Source organism: Octopus sinensis, linkage group LG6 (genome assembly GCF_006345805.1).
Source record: "Octopus sinensis linkage group LG6, ASM634580v1, whole genome shotgun sequence".
Classification (NCBI taxonomy): domain Eukaryota; kingdom Metazoa; phylum Mollusca; class Cephalopoda; order Octopoda; family Octopodidae; genus Octopus; species Octopus sinensis.
The window spans coordinates 96,182,755-96,198,300 of NC_043002.1; the positions used below are offsets into that span (position 1 = coordinate 96,182,755).

Here is a 15,546-nt window from a genome sequence, read left to right on the forward strand (position 1 = left end):
TTTAGCATTCAGATTATTCAGTCAAATGTAATGCTTAATTAATCACATTGTTTTGAATTAATTATGCATTATCTCTTAGTTTCAAGATTTCAATGATGCCATTGTATATTTTTAGAATGACATTGTAGGGTAGGTGTGAGATGTTGGATCTAATGGGTTAACACAGCTGTTTCAATAAAATAGTAAGGATCACATTTCAAGATGTGAAAGCAGACAGGTTACTGCTAGAACTCAAATCAAGCAATGCAAGAGAACATATTGTAAGCATGGCAAATCCTAAGAGCAAACAGTTGGACCTGACAGCTTCGTGAAATGCCTACCATCTTGTTGAGTTTTAAACAGTTAGGTGGACATACTCAATAACTTTGATTACTTCAAATAAATTTTAGTCTATAAGGTCAGATTGACTTACTTAATTAAATTTCTGGCTGTGTGTTAAGAAACTTGTTTCCAAATCACAGGGTGTATGTATATATACATATATATGTATATACACATATATGTATATTTATGTATACATAGATATATGTATGTGCAGGTGGCACATAAAAAGCACCATTTGGGCGTACCAAACTGGCCCTCTTGCCAGTGGCACATAAAAGCACCCACTACACTCTTGGAGTGGTTGGCGTTAGGAAGGGCATCCAGCTGTAGAAACTCTGCCAGATCAGATTGGAGTCTGGCTCGCCAGACCTCAGTCAAATCGTCCAACCGATGCTAGCATGGAAAGTGGACATTAAATGATGATATGTGCATATATATATATATATATATATATATACACACACACACATATATACATATACACACATGTATATGTATATATATACATGTAATGCTATTAGTAACTCCTCTAAAATTTTTGTAAAGGGAAAGTTACTTGAGGTTGTTGATTTGTTCATCTACCTTGATACAGAAATATAGCTGCAAATTCAAAGGGCAGCAAAAACATTTTGATGGCTTGGAGTCACACATTTGGTGCCAGCGACATATAAATAAGAATACAAAGGTGGCTCTTTACAAATCATTTGTCTTACCATCCCTGTTGTATTTCTGTGAAACTTGGACTTGTTATGGAAGGCATTTTAAACTGTTAGAACAATTCCACCAAAAATGCCTTCATCGCATTTTAAAAATTAAATGGAGTTCTTTTACTCCAAACACAGATGTCCTTGCTTCTGCAGGCATCACCTCATTTAAAGCTATGATTTTGAGGAACCAACTGAGATGGTGTGGCCATATTGTTCAAATGGCAGATGAATGCATGCCGAAACAGCTGCTTTATGGTGAGCTTGCAGATGGGAAATGCTATCGGCATAAACCTAAAAAAAGGTTTGATGATGGCATAAGGACTACTATGATGTCATTTGGAATGGTTCTAGAAGATATAGAAACTCTTGCTTTGGAATGAGTTGGATGGCAAATAAAGATGTGGAGTGGAGTAAAACCACTTGAAGAGGCCAGAATAATGCAAGTAAGATTCAAAAGTGATCTAAGGAAGAATGTAATGATCGAGAAGGTGAATGACAATGACCTTTTTGTGTGCACAGTCTGTGACAGACCATACCTGTCTTTGGCTGACCTCAAAACTTATCTGCGAATGCATGGAAAACGAACCTCCACCAACTATTCTGCCTATATGTTGGTGCATACCTTTGAATGCAGTGTATGCCAGAAGATTTGCATATTCAACAGAGGCCTCAAAAGACATGTTAAGATCCACAAAGAACAGAACTTATCTGCAGGTATTAGTGGTCCAAATCAGAAGTGCAATCCATGCGAATGTCTTTTCTGAACACTGCCATGATGGTGCTAAGGTGTAGGTACAGGAGGTGGTCACACTCTGTATAAGGAGTAGACAACCACCATATGTGTATATATCCATGTATATATACATGTATATGTCTATATAGATGTATATATATATATATATATACATGTATATGTCTGTATATGTATATATATATGTATATGTACAGTTAGCTAAAGGAGAACGACCTCCACATAAACCAAAAAAGAGGTATAAGGACTTGCTGAAGGCTTCCTTAAGAGATGCTTGCATCTCTCCTGACACATGGGAAGGCATAGCTATTGATCATAGCAGGTGGAGAAGGATTGTGCACAAGGGGACAGCCACTTTTGAGAAATCTCGAGTTGCACATGAGAAAGTAAGGAGGGATGTCAGGAAGGGCATCGCTGTTATACTTCCAGATGAGGAGGGTCTTCCTATGATGCTGACATGCAGTGTCTGTGCAAGACCCTGCCTCAGTAAAGCTGGACTAAAGAGTCATCTTCGTAGTCATAAAGCGAGACAGATGAGTGACAACCTGGTCACTGGTGGTGGTGTAACACACCATACTAATCATATCTGTCGGGCATGTGGAAGAGAGTGTAATTCAGCAGGAGGACTTAAACGACATGCAAAGGTACATGAAGCCCAGTTACAACTACAGCTGGCTATTACCGGTAAAGGTTTTAGTTGCCAATTTTGTACGAGACATTGTAGATCTTTAGCTGGGCTAAAAAGTCACATTCGATCACAGCACCAGTAACAGTTAAGCTTCGTGCAATGGCCATACTTGATAACGAGGGGGCAGCCATAATACGTATGTGAACATGTATATGTATGAATATATATGTTTATATATATGTATATATACATATATGTATATATACATATATATGTATATATACATATATATACATACATATCATCATCATCGTTTAGCGTCTGCTTTCCATGCTAGCATGGGTTGGATGGTTCAACTGGGGTCTGGGAAGCCAGAAGGCTGCACCAGGCCCAGTCTGATCTGGCAATGTTTCTATGGCTGGATGCCCTTCCTAACGCCAACCACTCCGTGAGTGTAGTGGGTGCTTTTTACGTGCCAGACTGGCAAACGGCCACGATCGGATGGTGCTTTTCACGTGCCACCGGCACGGAGGCCAGGTGAGGCTGGCAACAGCCATGATCGGATGGTGTTTTTTACATGCCACTGGCACATATATATATACATATGTCATCATCATCATCGTTTAACTCCCGCTTTCCATGCTAGCATGGTTTGGACGATTTGACTGAGAGCGGCACTGGCAATGACCTCACTCGAATGTTTTTTCACGTGCCACCAACATAAGTGCCAGTAAAGCGACACAGGTAACGATCACGCTTGAATGGTGCTTTTTACGTGCACCATATTTTGTTGAGGATGGTCAAAATGTATGGAGTTGTCTTTTGTACTCGTGAAAAAAAACAGAACAAAATTAGTTATTAATATTGTTTCTTCACTTGCACCACCCCAGTTTCACACCACATCGGACAGGTTCAATTTTAATTTAGCACCCAACAATTCTGCCTTTTTACACTTATTTATTTTGCTTTATGCCTACCTATGATAGTATTATAGGCAGATAGTCTCGAAGGTAGCTCGATCTGTTAGAAGTAGCAGCCAAATCTTCAACAATGGTAAATATCAAGCAACTTACCCCACTATTTTTGTTTTTACACAACTTCAGACCCCAGTCTAAAATGCCATTTTAATGTTACACATACAACCTTGTAATTCTTTGTTGAGCACTTGTAGCAGACTTTATTTTCAGTTGAGTTGTATTGGCTTTCAATGAGATTCCCAACACAATGTTCACATTTTACAAAAGTATCTTTTTGAATACTGAATTGTACACCAACTTGAAACAATATTCAGTCGAATACTTCACTACTTGAGAACCTCTTTCATCTTTAGTATATCTTACTCTAAAATTATTTTCAAGCTCCAATCATTTCTGTTTAGTTTCAAAAGTGCAAAAAAGCGGAATTATTTTGGTGAAGATCGAAACCATCCAAAAACGAACCTTTCAGGCGTGGTGAGAAACTTACTAAAACGTAATCATTACTGATTGTGAATGAGAGGGGAAAAAATGGTTTATGCTTGAGACGTTATTTTCACAAAACATGTGGTACCGAGTCCGATCCCACTGCATGACATCTTGGTCACAAGTCTTTTCTCAGTCTAGGGTCGACCCAAACATGGTGAATGACAATGGGTAGGCAGAAACTGAATGAAAACTCATCAGACTGCAAATGTAATTCAAAGGAGTTCAGCCTTGTCACGCTCACTCTGGCTTGAGGATTGTGTTAATGGTACAACTGTTTATAGTATACTCTACCACTTACATTACAATTCTGTGATTAGGTTTTTCCATTAATGGAACAGAAGGAGTACTTATAAAAAGAAAAATGGACACAGAAATATAGATTTGAAGTGAGCTTTATCCCCTCCTTTGAGCGTCGTCTTTTACCCGCCTACCATTTTTTAGTTTTCTAGCTGACAGAAAAATCTAACTGAAATCGATAATTAAATCTTCGTAATGAAGGTGTTTTCTAACACCGATAACTTGAGATTCCATTATACGTTGGCGGATATAAATAGCAGCAGGGGGACATTTAGGTAGTGTTAAAGCGTCGGAAAAAAGATATTTAGCATTACATTTTACATTCTGTGGTCAAATCTGGCCGAAGTCAATTTTGCATTTCAACCTTCGGAGGAGGGGGTCGATAAAACAATCGGCATTCCTTCGGTATTGATCAAGAGATCGCCGGTGTGAGGAGACGATGTCATTCATCCTCTCTACTTCAGTCTAGCCTCTTTATCTGTCATGAGAGAATGATGAGTGGGTGAATGACGTCGCGTACCAATGTCGAAGAATTAACAATTAATGGCAATCTTTCGTCTCTAGTAGACCTTTCCGTCGATTTCCGTAAAAAAATTTTTTTTTTACATATGGGCTTGCGGGAACTTTTGAAGTAATGAGCGAAAGAGACTAAGAGAAAGCGATTGTATGACGAGGGAAGTTCTTTTGAAGTTACCGTGCATGGGAGCATTGATGGACATGTGTGCGTGCGTGTGTGTGTGTGTGTGTGTTTGATGGGGTGTGGGAGACAGACAGTATGTTGTGTAAGTGAAGTGCTTCTGTTAGTGTGTGTGTGAAAGAAAGAGATAACTGAAATTTTTTACTCGGTGTATGTGTATATGTATGTATATTACTTCAAAAGTTCCCGCAAGCCCATATGTAAAAAAAAATTTTTTTTAACGGAAATCGACGGAAAGGTCTACTAGAGACGAAAGATCGCCCAATTAATCAATATATAGTCTATTTAATATTATTGTAATACATTTCTGGTGTTAATGGAATTATATTAATGTATAACAGTAGACAACAGACAAGGCTGACTCGGAACAGTAAATATAGCACCCTAGAGAGTTGAAATCTAAGGGAGGTTACTCTAAACGTTTGCCTACAAAAACGGTTCGCACATGCCGGTGTAAATACAATACCACTGTAAATATTCATATTTTCTATAAAGTATTTTAAAAATACACCATATTTGGAATGAGTCTTTGAAATCGCAAAAAATAGATGAAATCAAAATGTTAATTGAAGCAGTACTGGATGACGTTTACTATAAATTCGTTGACGTTGGTGAGTGACGTTTACTGTTAAATATTTTGATAATGTTATTGAAAGAAAATTAATTCCTTTGGAGCGATCCAGATTTCCTGTATAATATTTACCCGTAGTAATACAGGTTGTTTTGCAGTAGACTTCGTATTAGAACACATCAATCGGGTACTTGTCTATTGTCGTGGTCCCGGTTTCTCACACGCGAATTCGCGCGCGCCAGACGTAGGTACTCGATACTCGAGATCCTACGAGGTGACTTGCGCATGCGCAGTGCAGAATTCGCGCATGCGCGTTACCCCCCCCTAAAAAAAAGGTGTTGGATTTCACTAAAAATATATATGTGTGTGTGTGTGTGTGTGTGTGTGTGTGTATATATAACATTTTCAATTTTACACAAAAAAATTACATAGTCGCTTTCCTCGCGGATTTACAGATAAATGAATTAATTACTATTTTACAGAATAAAATTAATGAATTAATTATATAAATTAAATAATTCTTGAAAATTAATTAATATTAATAATATTTTTTGAACAAAGTAAATAATTTATAAAACTTGGTTAATAATTTTTTTTACACAAACGCGAACGTATATAATTTGTGAAACTTTTTTTTTTTTTACAGACGTATATAATTTGGTAAACTTAATGAATAATTTCTTATCATCATCATCATCGTTTAACGTCCGTTCTCCATGCCAGCATGGGTTGGACGGTTCGACCGGGGATCTGGGAAGCCAGAAGGCTGCACCAGACTCCAGTCTTATCTGGCAATGTTTCTACAGCTGGATGCCCTTCCTAACGCCAACCACTCCGAGAGTGTAGTGGGTGCTTTTTACATGCCACCCGCACAGGTGCCAGGAGAGGCTGGCAACGGCCACGGTCGGATTGGTGCCAGTCGAGGCGGCTCTGGCATCGGCCACGATTCGGATAGTGCTTTTTACGTACCACCAGTCCAGGGGTCCTGGCATTTGCCGGGTGCCACACTTGCCCCAACATGTCTTCGCAAGCAAAGGGGGTTGGCGTGGGTGCCTGTCGTGGGATGAGGTTCGATATCAACTTCGCTTGCCTCAACAGGTCTGGCGCGCGCGCGCGCGAATTCGCGTGTGCGAAACCGGGACCACGACAATAGACAAGTACCCATCAATCGACTATGAAACATCCTTATATCCAGTCTTGGCGATCCTTCGGTATAAGTACAAACGTGACTTTGTTTACATTTCTGAAGATAACATCCCTAACCCTAACACAAACCCTAACCCCCCATATATAAAAAAAACAACACTTTCTTGAAATGTATCCGGTACTTACACCTAAGTTACGCCCCAGTCTTTGTTATTTATGAAGTGATGCGATTTGACATTAGCCATAAACCACGTGTTTAAATTCAGGTCCTCTCTTTCACAACGTAAATAAGCTCTAGGACTAATGAGGCCCCTTACCCGATTTCCACGTTGTATATGTAACTGAGATAATAACATTTTCCCGGTCCACTGCAGGGTTCAAGAGGCAAGTCAATTACAATGACCCCAGTACTTGATAGGTATTTATTTTAATTTATCGACTCCAAAGAGATGAATAGCAAAGTTGGTATTTGAACTCAGAACGTAAAGAGCCAGAAGAAATCCTGCTAAGCACTTTGTCCGACATGCTAACGATTCTACTAGCTCACCGCCTGAATAAATATCTACGAGATACTTATAAACTCAGTTGGAGGCGATGTGTTGTACATCATAAGGTCAACACACGGTTTACAGTCGTGAAAATGTGAAAGCAAATTGTCCTAAAAATGAATAGAAATTGCGATAGAAACCGGGTATAACGACAGTGACGTCCCGTTATTTCATATACCCAATGGGTATTCCTTCCATATGACTCGACAAAATCAAAACACTTCAATTCAGCTGTTTCTGTGAAAGGCACGTGTATGTGTCTTGTCAACTGTCAGTTGACGAAATGGGGGGAGAAGAAAGCTAATGGGTTGTGCGTGCGTGCGTGCTTCTTCCTCTGTGAGTGTGTGCGTGCGTGCGTGGTTGAGTCATATCGAAAGAATACTCAAGATGAAAATCACATTTACTGGAAAACATAACTACCCATTTCGATATTATTTGATCCTTTCACCCGCATGATTTTCACTAAGATAAAAAAAATTTTTTAAACTCGGATTTTTCGCGTGGAATCAAGTACCCTGACCTCCTAAGTATGCTGAAAACCCTTATTTTTGTTCGAATAAAGAGGAGACCCCTACCCATATCCCGGAATCATTGAATTTTTTTTTCTTTTGAATGAATTCTGGTGACTTCCTAATATGCTACAAAACCCTTTTTGGGGCCCGGAAAACGGGGTGGGGTGGAACCCTCGGAATTTTCACCCCAACCCCCATTAACATTGACAACTAATGACGAGTCAGCAATGGTACCACTACGTGATCGCTCGATCTATTAAAATATCAGCCAGATATCTCTCAAAGCGGCCAAAATATCATATCATAGCTGAAGCATCTTTTATTCTGCTTATTCAGTGTGTTCCAGGACAAGACAGAAACTCGATGTAAGGGAGATAAATCACTGACAAAATACGTGACTACAATAATCTCTCTCCCTCTCTTTCTGTCTCTCTCTCTCTTTCTGTCTCTCTCTCTTTCTTTCTTTCTTTCTTTCTTATCGGTCGTGTTATTCTTTGCTCCGCAGTGAAAGATTGTTTTTGTGCTGAAAATTGTGAAAATTTGCTGTTTTAGTCGTCGAGACCACTTCTTTTCTGCTGTTGCAGCAGAGTTTTGCTGTTCTTTCCCCCTTGAAACAAGGGCGAAGCGACGAAAAACATGAATTTGCCACCAATTTCTTCCGAGTCGGAGGAAAACTTTGAAAATTTGTTTGAAGGCGTGAAGGCGAATATGTGGGAGGAGGAAGGTAAAAGTAAAGAGGCGTCTCACGCGCTTGTTACAAAAGCAGACGACAAGATGTCTAGCGAGGCTACTACACAACAGGAAAAGTCAAAAATAAATTTTGTGAGTGCAGCAACTCGCCCCTGTGAAAACATAGTTATTAACAAAGAAGAATTAAAGAAATACCAAAGTTTACTAAAAAAAGAAGGTGGTAATGTGAAGTTGATCCCTCCCAGTGTATTAATTTACGCGAAGGAGAGAAAAACTGTCATATACAAGACATATAATATCAAAAATAAAAAAATCGACTTTGTACCGAGGGAAGCGATCGAAAAATGCTTGAGGCCGATATGGCAACAAACAAGCTACATAACGAGGGGTAGTCGCTTCGGCACTGTAGAGGTGCGATGACATCACCGTCATCGTATCCCAGGTCGAGCACCTACAGTGGGTGAGGCCTTAAGGGATTACGAAGCGGTGGCAGGAGCGAAAGTCAACCGGGATAAATCGGTCAGCTTGCAACTCGGCACCTGGAGGGGCAAGTCGATGTCTTCCGACAGCGTCGTAGGACATTGGACGGAAGGGCCGGTGAAAATGCTTGGAATCTGGTTAGGTCCAGATCTCCAGATAGAGAAGAATTGGAGCGAGGTAGTGAGAAAGGAGGTTCTCCTAACTCAGACATGGTCTGAGCGGAAGCTGTCCTTGAAAGGGAGGGCGGAGGTTGCAGAGGTGTTTATTGCCTCTGTAATAACTTACCGCCTGACCGTCGTGCCTTGCCCCGATTCGTGGCCGAACAAGCTGGAACGCATGCTCTTTCGCTTTTTGTGGAGGGACAGCAGACCTCTTGTAAGGTGCTCTATCTGCTGCAAAAAGCCGCCGAAGGGTGGGTTAGGGATGCCCTGGCTAAAAATGCACAGACATGTGCTCAGGCTTAGGCACCTCTGGCTTTACCTGGACGGTGAGCAGGTATGGTCTTCATTCGTCAAGTTGTTATTTCCACAGTTCACATCATTTACCAAACTGAACTCATGGATCAAGTGTAGACTGAGGTTGGGCGTGTGGCATGTAGAGTGCCATCGGGCAACGTTGGTGGCAGGGGTACTACTTCGTTCTTCTATAGAGGGTTAGTAGAGTTTAAGTGTAACGACGTTCTGGGAGAAACTCTAGGCTTCAACGAAGATCAACTGGCCAGCCTGTTCCAAAGAACATTCGGTCCGGGGCCTATGGATAATTACCAAAAGTCCCTGACCTGGCAATGTTACAGAGGAGCTTTACCAGTTCGAGATAAGCTCTTTAGACATGGGTGTGCACCTTTGCCGGTTTGTGTAAGATGCGAGAGGGACAGTGAAACTGTCCTGCACACGATTGTGCAATTCTCCAAGGTGACTGAACTCTGGGCTTATGTTGAACACCTGCTGTTGCATTCGAGAAGAGTACAAGTGTCGAGCGAATCTGTAATTAAGATCGTTCCGCCGACCTCCCTGAATAGGGAGGAGCGAGCCTGTTTTCTCTCGGTAGTTGCTATGGCGAAAGAAGTAGTATGGAAGACAAGAGTGAAAGGAATTGCAACAGGCATGTTTATCTCCATTCTCGAGCTAATCGACTTTTTCGTTTTCCACATGAAACAGAAAATAAGGCTGGAGAAGAAATGCCTGTCGCAAAGTGAGTTTCGTAAAAGATGGAAGTATATAGCAAGTATGTTGCGAGTGAAAGAACCTGTTTAAATGAGAATATAAAAAAGAAAGCAAAGTCTTCAGTGTGAGTGTGTGGTTTGTGGGGTCAACCGTGTCCTCCGCTTCATTTTTTGTTAATCACTCATTCTCATTTAATTGCATATATTTTAATTGTTTGTTTATTCATACGTTTCATCTCATTTGATACCCTGACCCCAACGTTTTTGTCTGTCCCTGTATTGTCCCCTCTTTTTCTCAACCTTATGGTGAATAAAGAAATACTCTCTTTCTCTCAGTTGAAGAGTTTGAACCCGAAGCGTTAGCTTCTTCATAAGAATTGGACTTGTCAAATTTTATATCGATTAATTTTTACTGACACCGACTTTTGAAATATTTTTTTCTATTTTTTAAATAATTACCTGAAGTAATTGTCTCAAAATTAGGGGGAAAAAGTACTAATTACAACGTGGAAGACGTAATAGTTATTCACCTACAATAAAACTGTTAACTTCACTTAATCACTTATTAGTTGGTGTCAAAATTTCCTCACACGATCTGCGACCTCGTCACTGACACACTTTCACAGTTGCATAGTTTTTGTGTTTTTGAATGGCTGATGTGTATCTTTCACGTTGTAATTCCTTTAGTTTCGACACCCGTCTCCGCTCATATTATTTATTAGACAAGCACAATTCCGAAATTTAAAAACGTAAAGCTTCTCTGTGCGGAATTCTGTGTTAAGCACCTCATATTTTGAGGAATTTTCAGAAAATGTTTGTTAATTTGTATTCCACACATGAGAATTCGCACGGCTATGAAACAAGTCTTTTTTTTTTTTATCTTTCAAATTAATTTTGTGTTTTTAAATCAGTGTTTAATATACAGACAGTCCAAATTTTTAACTTAAATCCCAGGAATAGACTATTAAATATGTTTATGAGGAGAAAGATATGGAAAAACAAATGAGGTTGTCAGGTGATTGTGAGATGTGCTTAAAATAACACCTACATAGCCCTTAAATCACACAATTTTATTTTGCTTTGTTTTGGCATAATCGTATGAATTCCTGTGTGTAGATCACAAATAAGCAAAATTTTTCTGAAAATTCCAAAAACCTAAAAACCATTATGAGGGTTATATGGAGTGCTTAAAGCAGAATTTCACCTGATTAATTGTTCATCACAGACATTAAATCAGTTAGTCTGTATCATTAGTTAAACATGGTTCAGCATGACTGTTATCTAAGATTGCATAAGAATATTAAGTAAAATGACTAAAATAAAGTTTTAAAAAATCGTGCTTCATTACTAACCCCCCATTTCATGATCAACATGCAGTTAGACCACAGTCTTATCCACAAAAGCTGTCTACTTATTTGGCAATACTTCTCAGTCTTCCCTGCATTAATGCTTATTTAATTGCTTCCATCCTCAAAGTTTACATAGGTCAAGATCACTATACGTCCGTCTCTACCTCTAAATGATACTATTTCTCTCATAGACATAAAACCTCATGTTTTCAGGGTAGTGGAATATTAGGATTGATTATATTGGTTTCAATTTTTGACACAAGACCAGCAATTTCGACTGGTACTTATTTTTATTGACTCTGAAAGGATGAAAAGCAAAGTGAACTCAGAACGTAAAGACGGACAAAATGCCACTAAGTATTTTTTTTTTTTTTGCAAGGCATGTTAACTATTCTGCCAGCTCACCGCTTTATTAGGATTAATGGATCTGTTCAATTTGGCTCACAGATTAAATTTTTTTTTTAACTAAAGAGTTTGAAACTTTATATACTGGTGGAATCCCGAGTGCTTAACTGGCACTTATTTTATCAACCCTGAAAGAATGAAAGGCAAAGTGGACCTCAGCAGAACACAAACTCAGAACACAAACACAGACTCAATGCTGGGAGGTATTTACTCCAGCGTAGTAACGACATGAATTCTTAACTGGTACACACATTCTTATTTCTCCTCCACGGTATTTAGACTCAGATTGAATAGCAATGTTGCTAAATACAGTAAAGTATTTAGTCCGACCTTCAAACAACCCAGTAATCACAAATAGATTCTAAAGCTGTCCTGAATATGATTTTCTAGATAGGGATTTGAGTAAAAGTTTTCAATAGCAGTTGAGTTATCTCCCATGACCTAAATGCTTCCCAGCATTGCATCCGTGTTTGTGTTCCGAGTTCAAATTCTGCCGAGGTCCACTTTGCCTTTCATCTTTTTAGGGTTAATAAAATAAAGTGCCAGTTAAGTATAGAATCTTGATTTTATTCTAACAAAACGCTGCATGTTCATAACTTTCAAGCTGCAGCCACTCTGTTTAAAGTTGTGTATGTATCCACTAGTGTAGCTGGTGTGCCGCCCTCAGACTCCGCAAAAAACACATTGCCTGCAGCAGACCCAAAAGTGCCGGCCCTACCGCCCCCCACCAGTACTCTAGTGTGTGTATCATCATCATCGTTTTTTAACGTCCACTTTTCCATGTTTGCATGAGTCGGACAGAATTTTTTGCAACTCTCACTTATTTCCAAGTCAGCTAACATTTCTCCACGTCCAAACAAGTTTTCATGAAAAATTAAATACAAAGGACATTGATTGTATGACTGTCGGTTGTTTACAACTATCATGCAATGCTTCTAGAAGAAGGCAGTAACACGCACATATTCAATGATCCCTCATTTTCCGTCTACCAAATCCACTCATTACTCTTTGGTTGACGCCGAGTTATAAGTAGAAGACACTTACCCAAGCTGTCATGTAGTGTGGCTAAACCTGAAACCATCTGATTGTGAAGCAACTTCTTAACCACATAGCCGCATCTATGTCCCCGCTTCTCTCTCTCTCTCTCTCTCTCTCTCTCTCTCTATATATATATATATATATATATATATATATATATTCTATTTTCACTATATAGTGATTGGTTAAATGAGCAGAGTTATGAGATCCCTCTTGTCTTGTTTATTGCCGTATTAAAGAATGCTTTCAAATTCTCTATTTTAATAGAAGGGCACAAGTAAAGGTACATATGATGTGAGGTGTTTAGGGTGTTCCTTCTCGAGCCATGCCTGGCTCATAAGGGCCGGTTTCCTTAGCGTATAAGTTCCCCACTTGGACGGGACGCTGGTCCGTCACAGGTGAGCTGCTAGATGCAGGAGGAAAGAGCGAGAAAAAGTTGTGGCGAAAGAGGCAGCAGAAGTTCGCCATTATCTTCTGCCGGAGCCGTGTGAAGCTTAGGTGTTTTGCTCATAAACACACACATCGCCCAGTGTGAGATTTGAACCCGCGATCCCTCGACCGCGAGTCCGCTGCTTTAACCATTAGGCCATGTGCCTCCACACAGGTGTTTAGGTTAGATGTAGATGTCATTTATATATAGAAGGTTAAGGAGGATTGTTGAGTTTTGTGTTTGAATAAACATTGAACAGGTTGATAAGTCCAGAGTTAAAATGAGTGAAGAAGTTTTTGCACATGTTGATTCTTTGTACACGGGGAATAGGAAGTGCATTGTAGTTGGAAGTAAATGGAAGAGCAACTGGAGTCTTTTAGAAGGAATGCTGCTAAAAGAGCCATATTTGTTGTGGAATGGTTGGTAGGTAGGAGGTACAAAAGTTTTCTTTGTGTGTGCCTCTTATAATTGTCATGTAGGTACTGCAGTAATGGGTACACAGCTCCCAGTTAGTGTTGGTTGGCGACTTCCTGCAGATGATCAAGGTAGTGACAGCTTCTATACTGTTGTAACACAACTTTAAGTAAGCCATTTGAGGGGTTTAGGCCTAGACTGTATGAAGAGTGTGAAGGAGCTTTCTAAAAAGGATGGTTGAGTCACATTAATTTTACATTTTCACATGGTTAACATTCTTAATACTCAATAAAATCACATTTTTCAGTGGATGCCATTGTCTGCAGGATTTTGGACAAAAAACAAACTTGCTATATTCAACAGTTAAGTATTAATTTTTTTTTTTTTTTGTTAATATTTTTTTATGGAACTCTAAGAGGAAAATTTAAATCCACTTTTACATGATAAGTAAATTGAAATTATTTTGATTAACCAGGATAAGAGATAAATCAGTACTCTTCTTTTGTAGTTCTCAGTCCCAAACTGGTGAGATTTACATGGTTGCTATTCAGCATGAATCTCTGTAAGTCACTCTAGCTCAGGTGGAAATTCTAGAGGGCTTCAACAATAAGAAAAATTAAAAGTATTATTTATATTTCATTTTAGTCATCTGAGTAAAGGTACATGGCCTAATGGATAGGGTTTTAGCCTCCTGGTCATAACAACATGGGTTCAATTCCTGGGCTGAGCAGTGCATTGTGTCCTTGAGCAAAGCACTTTTTTTCACATCACTCCAATCTACTCAGCTGTAATGAGTACCAGCTAGTGTAGCCCTCCCTTCATCTATCTCATCCTGGATGTTCTGCTGGGTGAAGAGCCTAAGAAAATGCCTATGTTAGCTTGAGACTACATTAACACCTAAAACAATTAACAAAAGCATGGTACATGTTACCAAACCATACTCACATGCAACTGATGACTGGTTGTATTTTTTAGTCATGTATAGTTTTTTTTTATTTGTCCACTCTGCTGGGTCATTGGTGTTAGGGAGGGCAACCAGCTGTAAAAACCGTACCAAAACACACAGAAGTCTAGTGCAGGCATCTGCATGGCCAACTCCTGTCAAACCATCCAACCCATGCCAGCATGGAATGATGATAATGATAATAGTTTTTTTTTTATTAGTGAAGGCACTTAGCCTAAAGGTTAGTGTGGTGGATTCACAATTGTAAGGATGTGATTTTGATTCCTAGACCAAGTAGTCCATTGTGTTCTTGAGTAAAACACTTCATTTTATATTACTTCAATTCTCTCAGCTGAAAATGAGTACCAATAACAGCTGGAAGTTAACCTTATGATGGTCTGGCATCCCATTCAGCAGAGTGTATTGTACTCTCAGTCACTTATACACCATGCAGACCAGGATAAACTCTGGCCTAATGAGCCTGTAGGCTTTTGACAGTTCTAAGATACAATTTATAACTTGTTAAATTCAACTGTATTAAAATGAAATAAATATGTTCTCTTCCTTCTGCAGAATACTTCAGTCTTCCCATCCATTTGATGGTCTTCAACACCTTAAGAGAGTAAAATGCTGTAAAACACAAGATGGTAGGAATTATTTTATTTTCAGTATTATTTGTATGGGGTTTTTTTTTTGAGATTTATTACTTTCATTACTATTTATAAAACTGGTTTATTATAATTATTGTTTAACATTCACTTTTCAACACTTGCATGGTTCAGATGGAATTTGTTGAGATAGGAGATAGATTTTCTTTTGCTGGATGCCCTTCCTATCATAAGTACTCACCTGTTTCCAGAGAAGGTAACATTTCCCTATGGCCAGACATGTTTCTCATGCAAGACTGAAAATTAACAATCTTGTTTGTGTGACAATGTCCAAATAAGGATACTCACAAACACATACACATGCATACATGCATGCATGCATG

General features: G+C 39.2%; 1 protein-coding gene across 1 annotated transcript in view; it reads left to right on the forward strand.

Annotated features, from left to right (window-relative positions):
* Positions 1-5,145: 5,145 nt before the first annotated feature.
* The window catches only part of LOC115213400 (probable inactive tRNA-specific adenosine deaminase-like protein 3), a 45,724-nt gene continuing 35,323 nt past the window's right edge, over positions 5,146-15,546 (forward strand). The window contains exons 1-3 of the mRNA XM_029782349.2: positions 5,146-5,478; positions 13,920-13,974; positions 15,129-15,202. Of these exons, the coding sequence (XP_029638209.1) occupies positions 5,427-5,478; positions 13,920-13,974; positions 15,129-15,202 (181 nt within the window). The 5' untranslated portion in view covers positions 5,146-5,426. The remainder of the gene's footprint in view (positions 5,479-13,919; positions 13,975-15,128; positions 15,203-15,546) is intronic.